Source organism: Convolutriloba macropyga, chromosome 3 (genome assembly GCF_964194025.1).
Source record: "Convolutriloba macropyga chromosome 3, txConMacr16.3, whole genome shotgun sequence".
Classification (NCBI taxonomy): domain Eukaryota; kingdom Metazoa; phylum Xenacoelomorpha; order Acoela; family Convolutidae; genus Convolutriloba; species Convolutriloba macropyga.
The window spans coordinates 56287132-56307946 of NC_134470.1; the positions used below are offsets into that span (position 1 = coordinate 56287132).

At 37.8% G+C, this 20815-nt stretch overlaps 1 protein-coding gene across 2 annotated transcripts in view; it reads right to left on the bottom strand.

Annotated features, from left to right (window-relative positions):
- Positions 1-20815, bottom strand: part of LOC142336299 (transient receptor potential cation channel subfamily M member-like 2) — a 140195-nt gene that overhangs the window by 114391 nt on the left and 4989 nt on the right. For both annotated transcript variants that reach the window (XM_075385017.1, XM_075385016.1), the window contains exons 2-5: positions 18261-18455; positions 16551-16723; positions 15906-16074; positions 7231-7444 (exon numbers count right to left, since the gene is read on the bottom strand). In XM_075385017.1, coding sequence (XP_075241132.1) covers positions 7231-7444; positions 15906-16074; positions 16551-16723; positions 18261-18455 — 751 coding nt within the window. The remainder of the gene's footprint in view (positions 1-7230; positions 7445-15905; positions 16075-16550; positions 16724-18260; positions 18456-20815) is intronic.

Consider the following 20815-nt stretch of genomic DNA (forward strand, 5'->3'; position numbering starts at 1 on the left):
TACGTTTTACGTTTTCGAGTCCTGTCAGCGTATTTGTCATCTTCTCGGAATCAAAAAATGGTTGCGTTGCCTTTTTGTTAGCTTCTTTTGCACTCTCTAAATTCCCTATGCACATGTTCCGATCATCTCTTCTGTATCTTAAAGCCAATCCAACATACCACATTCTGTCCAACCTCTTTACTGTGACAAAGAATTAGGGTTGTCATCACGCACGTCAGCATAAAAAAGTTCGTTCCACTTCAATTGCGACCCACCATCTTTGCAAATTAGTTCCGTTTCCTGGTAGCACATTGCGGAGATACACGCGATGTCTACTCCCTGGATGTAGTGAGTGGCCCGCTATGTATCAGTCAGCACGGCATTACTGTCCATCTTCAGTAAACCTTTGCTTCAGAGAGATTGGGTATATCTGTTGTCGACAATTCACAACAAATATTCGTGGACCGGAAGCGACATCATTGTTAACTCAGTAAGTCTCGGAAACTGTAGTTCGGAAGACTCAATTCAACACGTGTGAAGATATCAAATTATATTCAGTATGCATCGATGTTAGCGACATATTCGCAACAACGTGTTAGCATTATCAAGTTCAGAGTGAAAGGCCAATTTTAAGCGGCAAGGTTTTTTTGATGCTGTTTTACAGGTTTTTTGTCTGATGCTATTGACGTCGATATCGGTTCATAATCAGCCAACAATCGTGTAGCGAACATAAAAATATTAAGTCGAAAACAACCTTAATCCGAACATATCGCGGTTATATTTACTTAAAATTAGGTTGATGAACTTTTTCGGAACTTTCTACGTATATTAGAACGTTTTATACGCACTTGAATTCTTATTCAGATACTCGATTTTGATTGTGCAATAAGTCGTCCAGTTACTACGTAACGTCCTTCGACCCGGAAGAAGATGTTGGCAAAACTGGTACAAGTTTCACAAGTGGGCGGACGAGTGAACCGGTTGACGTACGCAAAACGGTGGAGCGCGGGCGACACTATCGGAGCCATAACGGAGTTCAACAACCCGAGCGATAGTGCAGCAACCCCTAGGCTTGGTTTCCTCAACTATCCAAACAAAGTCACCTGTCTTAAGGTGTTGCTCGGAGGGCGTCTGCCACTTAAAGCGTCGGTTCAGCGTCGGTACGTTTTCTCTTATCCAACGGGACCAGATCGCATTAGCGTACGACTGCGCACGGGTGAAACGTTTAAGATGGTGAAATTCATTAATACCGTCAAGAAAGGGGATACCGGTGCAGTATTCTCCTTGAAGAAAGTGGTTGGGCGTTATAGCGTTCAAATGACGCGGATCAATGCTTACGGGTGTTAAATGACGCAAATTGAGAGCATGCTTCACGAGACAAAAGGTAGTCTGCAGCACCCTGCTCTTTTAGGTGTAAAATTTAGAACACCTAATGAGGCGCAAAGAAACCCGGGATCTTTTCCGTTTGTGCCCCCCCCCAGTACGGTTTGCGCCCCTCAGTAACAGAGCACGTGCCATTACATAGTAAATTACTATGTAAAAATATTGCACGTGCGTCTGGGGGGTGCAAATAATATGCGCCCACTAAGCTGGGGGCGCAGAAACGCAAAAGATCCAAAGTCCGAATGATAGTATTCCCTAAAACTCTCACTGGAAACTACAAAAAAAGGCCTTAAAAATTATGTTTCAATTCTGGAATTGAACGTTTTGACGCTAGAAAATGATTTCTTTACATAAACAACTTTTGGTAACGAGTCCGATGCAATAACACAGTTAATTTGACTGCTATAATATACCCCATAAAATTGTAAATTTTGAGCAGTTTTGCCTGTTCTAATTGGCAAACTCGCTTTTCCTTCGGGTCCCCAATTAACCTTATTCTTCCTAATTTCATTAATATTTGAAGTTTATGAACTAGCTTGTAACAAAAGGAAATATATTAAATGAGATTGTACCCGAATTCAGTAAGTCGATTCTGATGGGACAATAATTCGTTTATTTACTACGTAACAAGTTTATAAAAAATTTTCAACTGATTCACTTGTTGCACTTTACCACAAGTCGCTCTTAGTGAGACAAAACAACAATTTTAATTTTATTTTTTTAACTACTTTAAGGAACTCACGCACAATTTTTTTGTCGCCACTAACTGGTTTCCAATTGTTCTTTGAGAAGCTCTAAAAATAAGCACGTAAATAAGATATCAAAGCAGTGCCATTATGCCATCCAACTTTTTTCAGAACTCTTTTAGCGTGTATTAGTAGTTGATAACTTCTATTTTTAATGGTGTCATGCCTCCAATTCTAGAAACAAATAATCATTGCAAGCAACTAAAATTTTAATGTCTTGCAGTATTTGCTTCAAAAAACCGGGGATTTTATGAAACAATATCTATTTTCAAGTTTGCTTATGAAGAGTTTCCGCAGAATATTTGAAATTATGCCGCAGTTATTTTTTTTAATATCTACTACTTGATTTGTTATTGTTATTCTGCATCTTTTTCTGTAGAAGATGATCGGGGCCCATGTAACCAGCAACTTAGTCTCAACTTTTTCTCTGGATCATTGTGAACTCATTGATTTTGCAATTCTTTACATTAGTTCCTATAGAGTCACACATTGAAGCCATATTATCAACTCTCTCTAAAAACGCTAAAAAATTAGCTGCAACAAATTATCAATATTAAACTATTTTATTTTTCTTGACAAAATGACGATTATCTTGCAACAGTCTTGTCTAGCAGGATTCTTGTACGACTTGATGTAAGATTGCTTGATTGTTGCCGGAATTTTGCAATGGTTTCAAGACAACCGTCAGTTTCAAACAATGTAATGCAACTCTAGGGAAGTTGCAGTTGAGTGTAATATGGGGAGCGCTACGATTGAAGAGGAGCTGCCAAAAATTTTCGAGAATTTTACATAATCAGCCCCCACACTTCTTCCTTACCCCAGTTCATTAGATGATTTCCAAGTTGGACGGAGTTAATGTTGTAAATTGTATTTTCGTGTTTAAACATCTTTGGGTAAAAACTTTTTGTTCTGATCTTCCGTTAAAACTTGCAAATAACTTATTTGACAGTTTGCTGGAATTAGTTCTTGTGGCTTTACTCCTGAATGTTGTAAATTAGACTAATAAGTTGTTAAGAATATTAAGAAGGAGCTGAAAATGGTACGAGAAACGCCCGCTGATTTCCCGCTAACTGTAAAAGCTACATTTAGAACTATGGCTCAGTTTGAACTATTAAAATTAGTTTCAATGTTTAAGTTAAACAAGGAGGCTCGGTAATGTGCGTACGCACATAATGTTCCGACCCCGCTCATCCACATTCTTAACTTAATGGCTACGAAATGATGAAGAGATCAAAAACATAGATATCGATCAATAAACAACCAATGGAATATAATAATGCCACGCTAGAGGGCCGATGACAGTTTTTGATAATAGAACTACTAAAAAATACCATTAGAAAATCAAAAAACAAACATTATTTACGACTACAACTCGATGTCTACAATAAAAAAAATCATAACAAAATCAAACTTGCGTCAGATTAAATCTAAACAAAACAGTTTAACCTATACTTCATTAGAAAAAATTTCGGACCGGTTCTCAATGCAACTGGTTAACAGGTCGACAAAAAAGCGAAGAAATAGCAACGAGGTGCAAATTTAGAAAATACGTTTCTATTTTTGAAAACAATTAACTTCACTAGATATCACCTGAATTCACTGAAATTTTCATTTATATCTCCATAGGAAACAATTGAGACATACCAGAATCCAATCTTCATTTGCGCAAAATTTTAAAGCCAATGGGACTTACGATTATTGTTGTAAACCAAAAAGAAAACAAAAATCCTCTAAAATGTATAAATTTATAAAAAAAAGTTTGAAGCTAAACTGTTACGAGGGTTAAAATTTATAGCTCACTGCAAATGGGATGTGACCAGTGTTTACAAAGACTGAACCACAATTCGACCAAAAAACGATTTCAAAAAATGACAAAGCTCAAAAACCCAAATTTGTTTTGAAAACAAATATTTCCAGAAGTCATAACAGATTTAGGATTTCAACAAAAAGCGATTGATTAAGTTGCAACACCTCAGGAAGCCAATTGAGCCTATTAATAATGAGACCACGCCACGACCCCTCAAAATTTAAAATACATAACAAACACACAAAGAAGCCAAACTTCAAACGACATCACACTATTCAAGGCTCTAGACTTATAAGATGTTACCCGCAAGAACTGTATATCATCCTTTTCTCCTCATCCTAACAGATGAGTTACAGATGGTGACCAAATTGAAAGCAAAAGGAGACAGTTGAAAAAAACTGTTTTAAAAAATTTAAATTGAAAGTCATTAAAACAAACAGCTATAAACTGAAATCTTTATCTAGGTGGTGTTAGACGTCCTGGGGAAGCAATTGATACTTATTGTTATGAAGTATATGGCGGAAAACAACAAAAGGAAAGACAAACATTGAAAAACAAGAAAAAATCCACAACATTTTGCGAGATAACATGGTCTCAGCCCAACAAACATAAACAAATCAACAAAAACAATTAATATATGCAGATACGAATTTTTCTAACGCTGCTCAAAATTCCTTTTATGCTTTCTGTCAATTCGATTTGCCAACAATGTGATAATTCAACAAGGAAACAAAATGGACTCTATTTGAAAACGCGTAGTATCAAAACAAAGAAAAAATTAGTTGTATATAAAACAGTTTCCAACAATAATTTATTTCTCACACGGAATTCGTATTTGCTTGTTTTTACTGAGGCTGCGCCCGAAGTTGAGAGAAATAAGATAAAATAGTGGCAAAATTCAAAAATTCACCGATATTTTCTTAAAACAAATATATTCAAAGTCATAGGAGAATTTAGATAACCACTGGAAAAATTGTCTAGGTTTATCAATACCTGATAAAAAAAACTGCATCTTTGATTGGGGACACTAAGTCCTTGGGCTACAAAAAGTATAACAAATGATGGCAAAACTCAAGAAAACTATAAAATTTTTACAAAAACATTTCGCCGAAGCCATAAAAACTCTTAAACCATATTAGAATTTCGTTAGACATCTTTTTTGAAAAATAATGTCTGACACAGTAATTGAATCCTGATTTGAGGTTCTTGTCAGTAATTTACATAAAAACATTTACATAGCGGATATGGTTTGAAAAAAGGCCGCGCCCCATTTAAATCTAAAAAATTTTTTATCGTATAGATCCACGGTGAGATAAAGATGAGCCCAAATATTGGTGCGCGTCTAAAAAATTTTTCAATTGTTCAAATGATTGCAAAGTAGATCAATTTTTAAACAAAATTTTCATTTTGTCAAAAAAATAATGCTTTTTTGTAATTATCGAGTTAAAATTTGCAAAAATCTGATCCAGAAGACTCATGAAGCCAGCGGGATTACAGATGGCTCCATTCTGAGCTTAAGAAGAATTCGATCGCAGCTTTAAGGTTTCTACTTCAAGCAAATTTAAAGCAAGTGGGCTAAAAAAAGCAAATGTCCTATTTTTCTTGAAAATTCTTTCAAAAGATTTTTGAAAAATTTAGCATACATTCTAGCCAAAAAAACTTGGTACGAACAACTAAGGAAACCTCTTTTATCTTTAAAGAAGAAAAAAATAGCAGTACAGTTAACAATTTTTACACTTTTTTAAGCAAAATTGACAAAAATTTGGTCAAAAATACTGAAAATGTGAACAAAAACAGCAATTATTCACGAAACTTTAAACCTCGCTAACTCCCTATAAAAAGCAAAAGAAGAAAAAATCTTTTTAATCCCTTAATCTACGCTGGACTGTCTTTCTGATGATACCACTAACAACTCTCTACGATGATTATATCGATCGGTCAAAATTGACTGAACAAAAAAAAACCCATTTGAATATATATTTCCTCCCTCCCCACTAAAGTGGGGGTCGAAACAAATACAGCTCAATCGAGGTTCAGAAAGAGGCAATAGGTAAAAGTTTTCTCAGCGCACTTTGCTTATCTTACTTTTTTGACATTTTGGACTGAAACAATATGCATATGCAAAAAGAAGAAACTCCGCAGAAAACAATTTTCAATTTACGGAAAACAGATTGCACTTTCCGTGGAAATTAAAAATTCTTTTTACCATAATGTCATATTAACTGACGTTTTTGCAAATTTAAATTCATGAGAGTAATGATTGCTTCAAACACAATCGGTCTGAGAATTTAACTCAAATTCTTGATCTTTAAAGGAAATCACAACCTAGCTTAGGAAATTTAAAGAAAACCCTGATCTTTTAGGTGTAAGATTTAAAACACCTAATGAGGCGCAATAATGTCTGAATGACAGTATTCCCGAAAACTCTAACTGGAAACTACGAAAAAAAAGAAAAAAGCCTTTTAAATTTATGTTTCAATTCTGGAATTGAATATTTTGACGCCAGAAAATGACTTCTATACCGAAACAGTTTTGATAACGAGTCCGATGCAATAACACAGTTGATTTGATAGCTATAACATAACCCATAAATTTGTCAAATTTGAGCAATTTTGCCTGTTGTAATCGGCTAAACTCGCTTTACCTATGGTCCCCAATTACCCTTATTTGTCCTAACTTCTGAAGTTATGGAACAGCTTGAAAATATTTGAAGTTTTTGGAACGGCTTGAAACGAAAAGACATTTATTAAATGAGAATGTACTCAATGCCAAAATACCAAACGCCATAATACCCAATTTCTTCCTTTTAGTTTTTGTTCAACAATCTGATTGCAAATAAGCAGCAAAGAATTTCAAGATAGTTTTATCATATTTATGCGCATATTTTATTCGCATGTTCGATGGTGATACTTTTAATTCAAGTCTCACATGCCGTTAAGGCATGATGGCCATGAACTGCTAGTACACTAGAAACTTGGCAAATATACTTTTTTGCACTCTAAATTTTCTCACTAAGGTGTTATTATACTAAATAGTCGCTCTAGTACTTTTAACATGTTAAAAGTACTAGAGCGACTATTTAGTATAATATAATAGTTGCAACAGCGTTAATCTAACAATAATTTTACCGTTGTTCATGATTCTGTCAGACTTGTGCTGGATTCTTGTATCATAACAATTTTTCGGGAAAATTTTGCACATGATGACTATATGATCTTGGACTTTTTACTGATCCCCTGTATCACAATTTCTTCAAAATATTTTACTTCTAATACACTTTTCAGGTTCTATGCTTCACTTTTAATGATTCCTCACCTCTTGCATAGTTCTTTCTCCAACAATCCTCTTAACTCCTGCTCTCTCCCGAAGAACCCGGTTGATCCATCATCTACCAACACAAAGTGGGTGTGATTAGGGTTCAAGCCCATTTGACCCGGGCTCACGTGGTACCGAACCCTGAGTGGGGCTTTGTCACCTAGAGAGGGTACCAGTAGCTGATTGTTGGCAATTGCACCCCATGTTGCTACCCCTAAAATCAAATTTGGGAGCGGTTAAGAGAAAGCATTGAGCATAATTTTTTTATAAAACTATAAGTTAAAAGTTTTGATTCCGTGTTTGGGCAAAAATCATTTAGAAAAAGTGCTGATAACTGTTGATTTTTGTTAGAATTTCGATCAAACTATAGTCTTAAACTTAGTGAGAATTAGAAAGAAAGTTTGACTTACCAGATTAGAAAGACAAGCAATTTGATTTTGATCAAAGAAGTTATATAAATGAATCGTCAAGAAATGGTGCTGAGAATCAATATTCGGTTCAAATTGGTGAATCTAGATAACTATTATTAGAGTTAGATTAATTGATGTAAAATCTTCCCAGCATGTATTAAATGATGATGATATCTCCGGAAGTGTGAATGAATTCTCAGAAAAGTGCAAATGCATTCCATTTATGGTTCCCTTTGCGACTGATTTGCAGAAGCAAACCATATTGGGTAACCTTTACGACCCCCACTATAAATCACGGTGCTAAGATTAGTTTTGTATCTTGACTTTTTCACACTGATAATGGGTATATATACAGCTGATTTTTGAGTCCTTTTTCATCCCCAAATTCAAATCACCATCTTGATCTAATAATCAGATCTCTCCTGTAAATCTCTAAATTCTTCTGTAAAATATCATTTTGTTATTCTCTCATTTTTGAGAAATTAATTCTTTTACTTAGTTAAAAACGCTTTTTATTCCGCTTGCGAAAGTCCATAACCCAACAGGTTATGGGCCCAGCAATTTTCTAAGTCATAAAATTAATTTCCAAAACAAACCTAATTTGTCGTTGACAGTCATAATCCTTTTCTGCTTAGTACCTTTTCTTTTCACAACTGTTTTGCCTGCTCAAACTTCAATGGATCAACAGACAGTGAAGCTGCTGACCTACACAGGAAAGGCACAGGACTTTCCGATCTGGAGCACAAGATTTGTGGCGATGATGCAGACGAAGGGACTCTACAAATCACTACTGGGGACAGAGGAGCAACCCAATGAGCCTGCGCCACTGGCCAATGGTGCAACCAATGATGAAAAGAAGAACCACAAGGTGCTGAAGGATGCATATGAGAAGGAAGTTGCAGACATCAAGGAGAAACGGAACAATGTGTGGTGCCATCTGGCATTGACTCTAGATGCAACAACCCTCATGCTGATGAGACATGACTGTGTGGGAGATGATGGCATTGGAGATGGAGCAAAGGCTTGGAAGCTTTTGCAAGAGAGATTTCAGAGTGTGGAGACGCCGACAGTGGTGACTTTAGTGGCACAGCTTGCTCGACTGCAGCTCGAGGATTCTGAGGATTTGGACAGCTTCTTCATCAGAGGACAAGAGTTGCTCACAAGGCTACAAGAAGCAGGGGAAGCAGTCTCAGAGACCCTCTTCAACGCCTTGGTCCTCAATGGTCTGCCAATGAGGTATGAAAGTTTTGTAATACAGGAAAGCTTCAACCCGGCAACGAACTTCACAGAGTTGAGGAAAAGGCTGCAGAACTTTCATGAGAGCACGGTGCAGAGACACAAGGGACAAAGTGGTTCAGTGGCACTGGCAGTGAAGCGTGACTTCAAGAAGGGACCCAAGAAAGGAAACTGCTTTGTGTGTGGGATCCCTGGACACTTTGCCAAGGACTGCAGGAAGAAGGAGTCAGCACAATGCAGCAAGTGTGGTGAGAAGGGTCACCTAGACAGGGCATGCAAGAGACAAAGAGATGGAGGCAAACATGAGTCAGTGGCAATGGGTCCAACATTGGCTACACCAGACGAGGAATGCTGGGCAGCTCTTACCCAGTGGAAGACAGCAGGCATGCTAGTGGACAGTGGTTGTACAGATCACATAGTGACGAACATCGATGCGTTTCTGGACTTTTTGCCCATTCAATCAGTGGTCAGAAATCCCAACGGAGAGGCTTCCAGAGTGGTGGGCAGAGGCTGTGTGAGGATCAGCATACCCTCAAACAAAGGGGAATTCCAATGCGAACTCAAAAATGTTCTGTGTGTGCCGGACTATTCTTCAAACCTCCTATCAGTCTCAAGATGCACGGAGTGGGGACATAGCTTCACTTTCGAGAGAGGAAACAGCTGCATGAAGGGAACTCGGGTAAAACTAACACAAGAAAATAATTTGTTTTACTTACCCTGCAGCGTTCTAGAATTCAAGATGAGTTCCAACAGCGTGAAACTTGACAGTGCAAGGAAGTGGCACAGACGATTGGGTCATTTGAATCAAGCAGATGTGGTCAGGAATGCACCAGAGACAGTGGGGGAACTCGATGATGTATGCAATGTGTGTGCATTGGCCAAGATCACAAAGACTCCAGTACCAAGAGTGGCAGAGACCCAAGCAGAAGAGAAGCTGGAGAGGGTGTTCACAGACGTGATGGGACCTTTCAGAGTAGAGTCCCTGTCATGGTTCCGGTTCTGCATAGTGTTTGCAGACCAATACACGAAGTTTGTGTTTGTGGACTTGCTTAAGGCAAAGAGTGAAGCACTGGCCAGCCTGAAGAAATTTGTTCTCAGTGTGGGGACGCCCAAGAAGCTGAGGCAAGACAATGCGAAGGAGTTTCTCTCAGAGCAGTTCGAGACGTACTGCTTAGATGCAGGAATTCTACAGGAAAAGACCATACCAGAAACGCCACAACAGAATGGGTTAGCTGAGAGGTGCAACAGGACACTGCTGGAGATGGCAAGATGTTTGCTCATTGACTCAGGACTTCCAAAGATGATGTGGGGAGCAGCAATTCTTCACGCAGCAAGGATCAGTAACTTGGTTGTGAGACGAGGAGAAGAAAAATGCCCAGCAGAGCTGATGAGAGGTATAAAATCTAAGCTTTCAATTAGTAAATTATCTATTTTTGGTTGCACAGTCTTCATGAGGAAGAGGGACAGAGAAGTCAGCAAACTTGAACCCAAGGCACTGGAAGGAAAGTTTGTGGGTTACACTGAAGGAGAAAACGGATACCTGGTGTACATACCCAACACACGCAAGGTGATAGCAGTTCGAGATGTGGTCATCAAGGAGTCTGAAGTGGGCTCAATCCCTGACAACAAAGAAACGGCTGACCTACTAGATGATGGGTCGGAACTGGGAATCTGGCACCCAGATGATGGTCATCAAGATGATGACAACAGAGAACGACAGGACACATCTACTGCAATAAAGGAGGAGTGGCATGACGCAGGGAGCGTGAATACTCAAGAAACAACACTGAGACAAGAGGCCTCTGATGTTGGAGAAACAGCACTAGATGAAGGATCTACTGCAACAAGAGGGAGTCACAGAGACTCAGAGTCCCTGGAAGACAGTGACACAGAAGACTTCTCACAGTTAGTGACAGTTGGCTTCAATGAAGATGCACTGGAACACGCGGACAGAGCAGAGCCCAGACGAGGGACACGAGCAAGGAATGTTCCGCAATTTTTTGGAGAAGTCAGGACCCATCTTGTTGTGACTGAGGGCGACTATGTGGAACCCAAAACAGTCTACGAAGCCAAGCAAGGTGACGATTGGGACCAGTGGCACCGGGCAATGAAGGACGAGGTCAAGGCACTCCAAGACAACGAGACTTGGAACCTAGTGAGACCACCCACAGACAGGGACGTCATACCGGGCAAATGGGTTTACAAAGTGAAATTGGGACCCAGTGGTCAAGTGGACAAATACAAAGCGCGCTATGTGGCGAAAGGCTTCAAACAAGTGGAAGGACTGGACTACTTTGAGACTTTTGCGCCTACCTGTAAGCCAGAGACATTCAGGATTCTACTTCAGCTATCAGCGAAGCAAGGCCATGTGATGCACCAATTTGATGTCAAGACTGCTTTCCTGCACTCACCAATCGAGGAAGAAGTGTATCTGGAACAGCCACAGGAGTTTGTAAAACGCGGATCAGATGGGGAGAAGTTAGTATGTCGACTAAATAAATCAATTTATGGTTTGAAACAGGCTGCTAACAACTGGTACAAAGAGCTGGCAAAATTCCTACTGAGACAGGGGTTCACCAGAAGCAGGAACGATCACTGCTTGTTCGCAAGATCAGAAGCAGAGGATCACACCTTCATCTTGGTCTGGGTTGACGACATCATAGTAGCATCAAGAAGTATGACAGTGGTCTCTGATGTCAAGAAGGCACTAGAAGCAACCTTTCACATGGAAGACAGAGGGAGACTACACTGGTTTCTGGGTCTAAGAATCAGACGAGAAGAGGGCAAAGTCACAGTCGACCAAGAACGCTACATAGAAACAATGCTTGAGCGGTTTCAAATGGATCAATGCAAACCCTCAAGAACTCCAGCTGATTTGAATTTGAAACTTCAGACAGCACAGAACGGAGACGAAGAAGTGGACCAGAGGATCTACAGAAGCTTGGTTGGATCACTTCTGTATCTGGCCAAACAGACGAGGCCAGACATCATGTTCACAGTCAACATTCTGTCCAGACACATGAATGCACCTACCAATCAACACTGGATGTGCGGAAAACGACTTCTGCGATATCTTCAAGGTTCAAAAGGTTTAAAACTTACTTACACAAAAGAGGCTAGTTATGATTTAGTGGGGGAAAGTGATGCAGACTGGTCTGGAGACGTGAACGACAGAAAATCAACAACGGGCTATTACTTCAAGCTCAACGGACGTGGCGCAGCACTCAGCTGGGGTGTCAAGAAGCAGGCCACAGTTGCTCTTTCTTCATCAGAAGCAGAATATCAGGGCATGGCAGCAGCAGTTCAGGAAGCACTTTACCTGAAACAACTTCTAGAGGATTTTGGCATCCAACAGAAACGTCCAATAGCAATTGGAGAAGACAATCAAAGTTGTATCAGACTCTGCCAAAACCCAGTCATGCACAAAAGGAGCAAGCACATCGAAACAAAGTTTCACTTCATCCGGGACAAGACGGAGGATGGGACTATTTCAATTCATTACGTCCCTACAGACAAAATGGCAGCGGACATCTTCACAAAGTCCTTACCCGTTTCGAAAGTGGAAACATTCAGAGCAGTTTTGATGGGAACAGACTCTACGCAATCAGCTCAAGTCTGAGTGGGGGTGTTAGAATTTCGATCAAACTATAGTCTTAAACTTAGTGAGAATTAGAAAGAAAGTTTGACTTACCAGATTAGAAAGACAAGCAATTTGATTTTGATCAAAGAAGTTATATAAATGAATCGTCAAGAAATGGTGCTGAGAATCAATATTCGGTTCAAATTGGTGAATCTAGATAACTATTATTAGAGTTAGATTAATTGATGTAAAATCTTCCCAGCATGTATTAAATGATGATGATATCTCCGGAAGTGTGAATGAATTCTCAGAAAAGTGCAAATGCATTCCATTTATGGTTCCCTTTGCGACTGATTTGCAGAAGCAAACCATATTGGGTAACCTTTACGACCCCCACTATAAATCACGGTGCTAAGATTAGTTTTGTATCTTGACTTTTTCACACTGATAATGGGTATATATACAGCTGATTTTTGAGTCCTTTTTCATCCCCAAATTCAAATCACCATCTTGATCTAATAATCAGATCTCTCCTGTAAATCTCTAAATTCTTCTGTAAAATATCATTTTGTTATTCTCTCATTTTTGAGAAATTAATTCTTTTACTTAGTTAAAAACGCTTTTTATTCCGCTTGCGAAAGTCCATAACCCAACAATTTTTTTCATCGGATAAATAGTAGATAATTATTCACTGGTTCAACTGAATTTCTCACCATATATATAATACATAAAGGTAGCACTTGTAACAGATAATATACTACTTTTCTGTCGCAAAAAGAAAAGATTTCAGCGGCTGTAGGGGCACTCTCTACATCTTAAGCGGAAAATTCTGTATCCTTTCGCTTTGTACATAATATAGAGCTATGTAACTGAAATCTGAAACCCCAGTCTCCAGACCATTAGCCTATTCTTCTAATTTTGCGCCACGTGCTCACATAAAAACGGTCAATCAAACCTGTTTTGTGGAAAAAAGTTGAGTAATGGCTATTCAACAAAATCTTTATCAACTTCAGCCTCCAAGTTTTTCCAAAACCTTTGCTATATGCAAACATAACTTTGAGCTTTTTTTCATCATCATTTTCTTCAAATGATGTTCATGCATTCAAAACTTTTTCAATGCTTGAGTTTATCGAGTTTAATCACTCAGAGCACATTGCGACTTATGTTGCACAAATTTTCACAATTTCAGCTTTTTTACACGCATTTTAAAATTTTCTAGCAAAGATACCAAAAGTTAATCACACACGTCAATGCGTATCTTAAACACTCTTTTCACATAACTTCAACAGCTTCAAAATCTTCGCATATTTCTTAATCTTTCTTGGCAAAACATCCAAACTTCCTTCACTGGGCAACCGTTTAATAGAAATATGTAGAATTGCTGCAGAATTTGTGCTCCAGAGCAAAATTTGTGATAAGCTAAAATTATGTAAGAAAAGTTGTTAAGAGAAGTTGAATTTTTTACGATTTTTTTAACCTCTCAACTAAAACAACATGGTTATAAATTCAACATTTAGCCATATTTTATTCAACCTCAGTTATTTGCACAATTGATATTAGTTCGAATTTTGAACAGTCGAGGGACACGTTATCAATTGGGACACATTTTGAAATTGCACCTAGCACAAACAGTTTGCGAAGTTGACAAAAAACAATCCTCTTTACCAGTCTATTTTCTAAGGTTGGTAGTTTGCTTCAAGTCTCCCAGCTCATTTGGTGAAATGACAATGTAACAAAAATACTGATTGCTTGATTTTTATTTTACTGCTGACTAAATTGGGAATCAAAACTCTCTTTTTATGGGGCTAGTTTCCTTCAACAAACTTGAAGAGGTCAATAAGCTCCAGCAAGTTCTTGGATAGTTTTTAGGAAAACTGACTGAGCCAATCTGCTAAAGGCACGTGGCGGAAACTCAGAATTTTTTTATTGCGATTAATCTTTCTGTTCTTCACTATCAACAGCCATTCTTTTCCTTGTCTCTTGGAACGTTTGCAAGAAACAAGAGCACTTCAATAGGCAGTTGCGCAAAAAATTTGGTGCTTCTGAAGAGTTTTTCACATTGTTTGTCATGCTTAAACTCTTCTGCTGCTTCAAGAGCAGGACCAGCCTTCTTGCAGATAAGTTGAGTTTCCACAGTGATGTCAAAATCTTGTCAAAGTCGGCCAGCATGCCTGCTTCCCAAGATGGAACATAAATGTTTCTCGGTGTTTTGCCGCCTGGTTTAAAATTTAGACAAATGGGGTTAAACTTGTAGCAGAGCAAGCTGATACAAGCCTATAACAAATAATACGAAGCTTGGTAATTGCGTCGTCACGACGATGACGTCAAACGTCATGGTTATCGGTAATGTTCATTTTCCCTGTTCTACAAATATCGATTTTGATCTCTGTACCACAGCGAAGTACCCCTTATCTGTTTGCTTTGTTTGAGTTTCATTTGCATAGAAATTAAGAACAAGAGAGGGTATGGGTTGCACTGACAGCTATGCTCCTAGATAACATGGAGACAAAAATTCAAGTCTCCCCGTTTTGCTCATATGGGTCTGATCTTCAGTTAGTTCAGAACTTGAATTTTCTTTTGGGAGAAGGCCGGCAAATTTAATGATTGGAGAGTATTATAAATTTCCCGTAGATTGTCGTCAATTTTTGAACTCTGAGTAGCAGAAAATGTGACTTCGTAAGATATGTGTAGAATATATATGAGAAGTTAGCTCATAGCGCTGAATTTTGGTTCTTCTTGAATTCTAGGCATTGCGCACAAAATCCACAGAAAAGCTGTTTTAATCATGTAGATTGATGTAAGAAATGCTTTGAAAGCATCAATTTTTTTCCGATTGTTTGTCATATATAAAAAATATAAATGTAAATAAATTTACTCTACACGCTCAACACAATAGACTAAACTTGCAGTTCAATTCTTACTTAATATCAACACATTGAGATGATTCACAAACATACATGCACCCACTAACACCTCGACCCGGGTTATTAATTTTAAGAAATAACATGTCCATGGAATCAATATTTGCCGATAAACACCGTTCCATCGGTAGACTGAATCTCATTGGCGAAAACAAAAGAAAACAAAAGAAGCGGAGAAGAGAAAGCTGAAACCGCCCCCTTTCCTCCTCGATAGTCTTTCTTGTATTCTTCGTTGATTTAGACCCTTAGATTTTAGATAAAATTTTTGTTATGAATCACATTGTGATATGTGACAGGGGAGCGACGATGAAACGCTCTTGTCATACACCAGCAAGAATATTATTATTATTATTATTATTATAAATATCCCATCTAACTGAAACTTTTATCTCGTAACATTCGTTTTGTAAGTTTTGTAAGATAATGATACCTAACCATTATATGCTTGAGTTTTCAGGTATTTTAAAGAATAATTTGATATTTTTCGAAAACACTAGTTAGTCAAAATTTTGCACTGTGGTTTCTAACCAATCAGAGCGAGTTCAGATCCTCCGCCGCTCTTAGCTTGTTCATTATGACCTCCAGTACTGATGGTGTGGTCTTTCACGGCATCACCGCAAATCTTCATGATGCCAGCATCCGTTCCACCTGTTATGGTCCAGACGTTCTTAGTGGTCGCCAATTCGTAGATACCAGTCTGAAATAAAATTTTGCCAGGGGGTAAAACGAAACTGTTGCTCGATAATTACAAACACAAAATACCGAATTAGTCCTTATCCCGATTGAAAACAACAACGGCAAATTTTTTTATTCCTGTCGTCACAATCAGCGAAATTGCTACCAGTTTTCAGCCTTCTCTGAGAGCTATCGTTATGTCTTAACCGGCTTTTTTTGCAAAAAAAATTGATGTTCTTCAGAAACAAAACTACCGCAATGGAATATCTGATTAGAGAGTAATGTCTAACAATCACATCAGAAAGAAGAAACGGTGAAAGGTTTGATGAGGGGGCAAAGTCTTCAAAAAATCATAGGGGCTCAAGTGCGAAAAACTGTCTGATCGCTGACATGTTTAGATACCGTTGGAAATCTATGAAACATGAAGCTCCTCATTGAGGTTCTTGTCAGCCTTTCATAACACTGTAACACTTGTGTCATGCTGTGCAATTACTTAACCTTGAGTTCATCCAAGTCATCCTTCTGCATTTTGAAGTCGAATGCACCCCCTGTCATAGAAATGATGAGAGAGGGCTCGTCCAACTTCCATAAATGACGTAGGAATCTCACCAACACTTTCACATCCACGTCATTGGCCACCCTCACAAACTTGCTTGTCTTGATCCCGACTTCTGACCACATAAAAATATGACATCAGTACAAAATCACATAAGAAATTACCAGAACTATACTCTATTTTTACCCTATAGTTACACTTATAAGAAAGAGTTACTTAGCATATTTATACATCAGAGAGACATTTAATTTATCCTTGTAAAATACATTCTTTATGCTTCCATAAAACAGGGCTGTCTCTGGACATATAAAGTTATTAATGGAATCCAGGAATATTAAGACCAGTGCAATCTTGCAATCCCTTAATATACGACAAAAGTACACACTAAATAAAGTTCAGGTAAATTTACCTGAAAAAATACCTTAACTTACCTGAAACGTCCTTTAATGGAAGCTACATGAAGATCATATGTCGATACCGCTTCTATATTAGTGTAATCCAGTTTTACAGAGATTTTTTTATGCAGGAATAATAGTTTTTAACTTAATATATAAGAAAGAGCGATTGGATTCAAGTTGGACTTTAAAGTGATTGGACTTTAAAACCACTTTCAAACTTTCTCTAAACCGTTTTTCTGAAACCAGTTCTTTCGGTACCACTCAGAATTGATTTGTGAGCAGCCAATTCATAAACAGAGGCGCGTGAAAAATAAAAATACCAATTTTTGCAAAATTGGTGCGTTACTGCCTTTTTGAATTTTTTTGAGCACTCACTGAAAGTAATTTTGGGGTTTGCTGTAGTGTAGGTCGACAAATATAAGCTCAGATTGCTTCAAATAAGGATCATTGTAAAGCTCTTGTAATAAACTTCAACATTTGGCTTGCTAATTTTACTAAAAATTAACAATTTTGTACTGCAGAAAATTATTTAAAAAGTTAAGGTAAGTTAAGGTAATTTTACCTTAACACAGTTCAGGTAATTTTTTACCTTAACTCAAGTTAATGTAAAGTTAAGGTAACTTTTACCTTAATTTTACCTTAACAGAGGTTTACTGCGTTAAGGTAAATTTACCTGAACTTTTTTTAGTGTGTAGAAGAACTCTTCATTGATTTATGTCTAGTTTTGAGAACATCTTATAATGAATCGGCAATAAAGTCGTGAGCCGAAACCGCGCAGGCTCTGATACAAGAGCACTAATCTTCTGTTTTTCACCCTTGTGCTTGATGTTTTCACGCTATGGTCAACCAGATTCGTTTTAGTTCTTTTCGTCATTTAACAAGTTTTTCTTATCATTATTATATATCAAGAAATGAATCCACATTTTTGCATAGCCTGATAAAGGTGGGACGAGCCATAACAAATAATACCTATCATTGTTATGGTGCAAAATGTCAAAACACCGCAAAGGATATTCTAAATGGCCATGGTCACATTTTACCAAAAGTGTAACTAAAATCCGCGGCGCTATGTTCAATACGTCTGAATTACAAAACTCGGTGCAATTGGGTTTCATGCGCAATATGCTGCAGGTAACCTGAATACGCGAGAGACCATTTGAATTTAGGTGTACATCAGAGCGTTCGCTATTGGCCACCTATTGGTTGTTATTTTAAACGTGGAGGTTCTCATCATGCAAATAGTAAATAGGGAACCTTCGATGTTGAACTCGAGAGTTCCATAGCAGTCAATCTGTTTCCTGACGGTGCATGTGTCGGATGTCCAGTTGTCCCCCCTGTTATCCTGTGCTTCCTGGGAATGGTATGCCTGGATGAGACCACATTGGCACTTAATCTCATCCTGCGCAACTGGACAGAACGAAGAACACTCTTTATGGTGCAACTGGTTCACTAAAATACCAGACTTCCCAGTTGACCATCCGCCCCGAAAAGTCACAGCCATTTGCCTCAAACTTATGTTAGAATGACAGTGTTAGTAAGACTAGAAGTAACTGCGGTGAAAACAAAAACGTTCGCAAATTCTTCGCTTGGTTAAGCGGTGAATCCATTAAAGGCTACCTAGACAAGATTTAAAAAAAATACTTAATATTAGATGTGAGAAAGCAAGTGACATCAGAAATTTTTGACGCAACTCTCGCTCTCAAAATATGGTTTTCCTCGGAAACTCTTAAAACGCCTATAAAAGTATTTTTGAATAACAATTCGACAAATTTGGTCTCTGGCAGCTTGAGAAATTGTAGAAATTCAAAAATCATGAGTTTTTTGGGACACCGATTATTTCGATTTATTTACCTGTGCCGTTAGGTGTCTACCCCTTCACAAAACTCTGTTTAAACTGCAGTGAGGGCTGAGCTTGGTGGCTTTTCTGACATTTTCTCCTTGACGAGTACAATAACCCCTGAGTTTTTTCATATTCCAAACAAGTTTTTTTTAAATACTTTTTTGCTTTGAGAGATTAAAAAAATTTGGCTTCCAATGGACGTTTAGTTTCGGTATACTTGACAAGAGCAGACTTGTAATTGATTTGCCTGGAAAATAAAAATTGCGGGAAAATTCCATGGAACCTGACCGCTGGTATGATGATTCTCATCCACTACTCTATAGCATGTCCAAAATTATTAGCAAGATTGGAAATCATCAAAGCTGAAGAACATTTTGGTGACGAAAATTGCCGTCATGGGTTCAACTCCGCTTACGTTCGATGCCTTTATAAACACATTTACTGAATAATCAACAACAGTAATTCCTTGCAAGAGTCAGATTTGCTGTTGCATACCTCCATATTCTATAGCCCGATCCCTCAAATTTTATCATGGGCTAGTAATTTATGCCAGCACTTTTTTGTTCAATGATTTTTGGTTGATTGCCATTCTTCTCATACTCATTTCGGGATTTCTGAGCTTCACAGTACCCCAAAAAGTTTAATGTGCGCAAATTTAGCACTAATTTACGTATAGGTTTGGTCATTTATAGTTTTCTTGTAAAAACTAGCGTTGGCAGAAATCTTAAATTAGAAAGAAGTATTTAGTTAGTGTCATCACTTTCTAATATAGTGCACAATTGATGTATTAATGAAGTAAGCAGCTAAGCAAAATATCAGCTCTCAGTGCTCGAGCATTGTTGCTACGTATTTAGCGGCCGCGCTCAGTTGAACTCGTTGTTATTTGCAGCTAATGCTCGGCTCTTAGCGTTGAATTGCCAGTGTTGATTGTTTTCTCGCAGAGACGGAAAAAGCGCTTCTACTAAGAATTTACTGCTTTTTTTAAAGTAATGACTTATACTGCATAGCAGCTGGCATAGCCTGATTGGTTGATTCACTATATCCACGTGTACTTAGGCGAAGCGAAGTAGGACTGCATCAAATAGCGCAACAAAAGCTTGAGATTCAGACGGCTACCCATATTTATCACTACTACAAAGGAGCAAGCTCAAAATTAGGGAAACTTTTATCAATGAGGTTAGCGAAACCTGATAGAAAATTAAATTGACATCGCTACTTGCACTGGAGATTTTTAACAAATTTTGTTGAAGAAAATTTGTTGTCCCAACCACTGAAAAGTGGTAAATTGGAATAATTAGTTTGGTACTCCGGTAGTTCAGTTATTCAAATTGATAAGTTCTATTTGTGATAAGTATTCATTGTGGCCTATATGATATATATTTTGTTCCAACATTTTTTTTTCAAAATGGGAGAGCATATATGCGAGGCTCACTTTTTTCTTTAATTAAATTTTCCGCTTTTTGTTTACGCATAGTAGGAAAAAAGGAATACACCATCTTGCAACCCCGAGATTTATCCTTTTTCGGTTTCTGTAGAAATTGATCAGAAGTTTGAGAAAGGGGGATGTTTAGAAGGAAAATAAACTTACAAAACATCGCTCGAGGGATGGAGATAGCGTTGAAACGGAGAAAAACGGAAAAATTTCTGGTAAAATTAGTTAGGTCAAAAGCAGTTTGATTGACAAGAGTAATTCCTTACAGTTTCATGCCTAAAAATTAAATTTAACTAGTAGAGCAGAATTTGCATAAATTCCGAAAATTCAATTATTTTCTTTTCTCAAAATTTTGTTTGGATTTGGAAAAAATAATCAACGTTAATTGATTTTAGAGTCTCTCTGTGATAGGCTCGCATAACACAGTTTAAGATAAGTTTGAATTGACTTCAAGAAATGGGCCCTAATGTGATGGTTTCAAAGAAACATCAAGGAACTTAGAAGTTTTCTTTATTAAAGTTTCAAAGACGAAAGAAG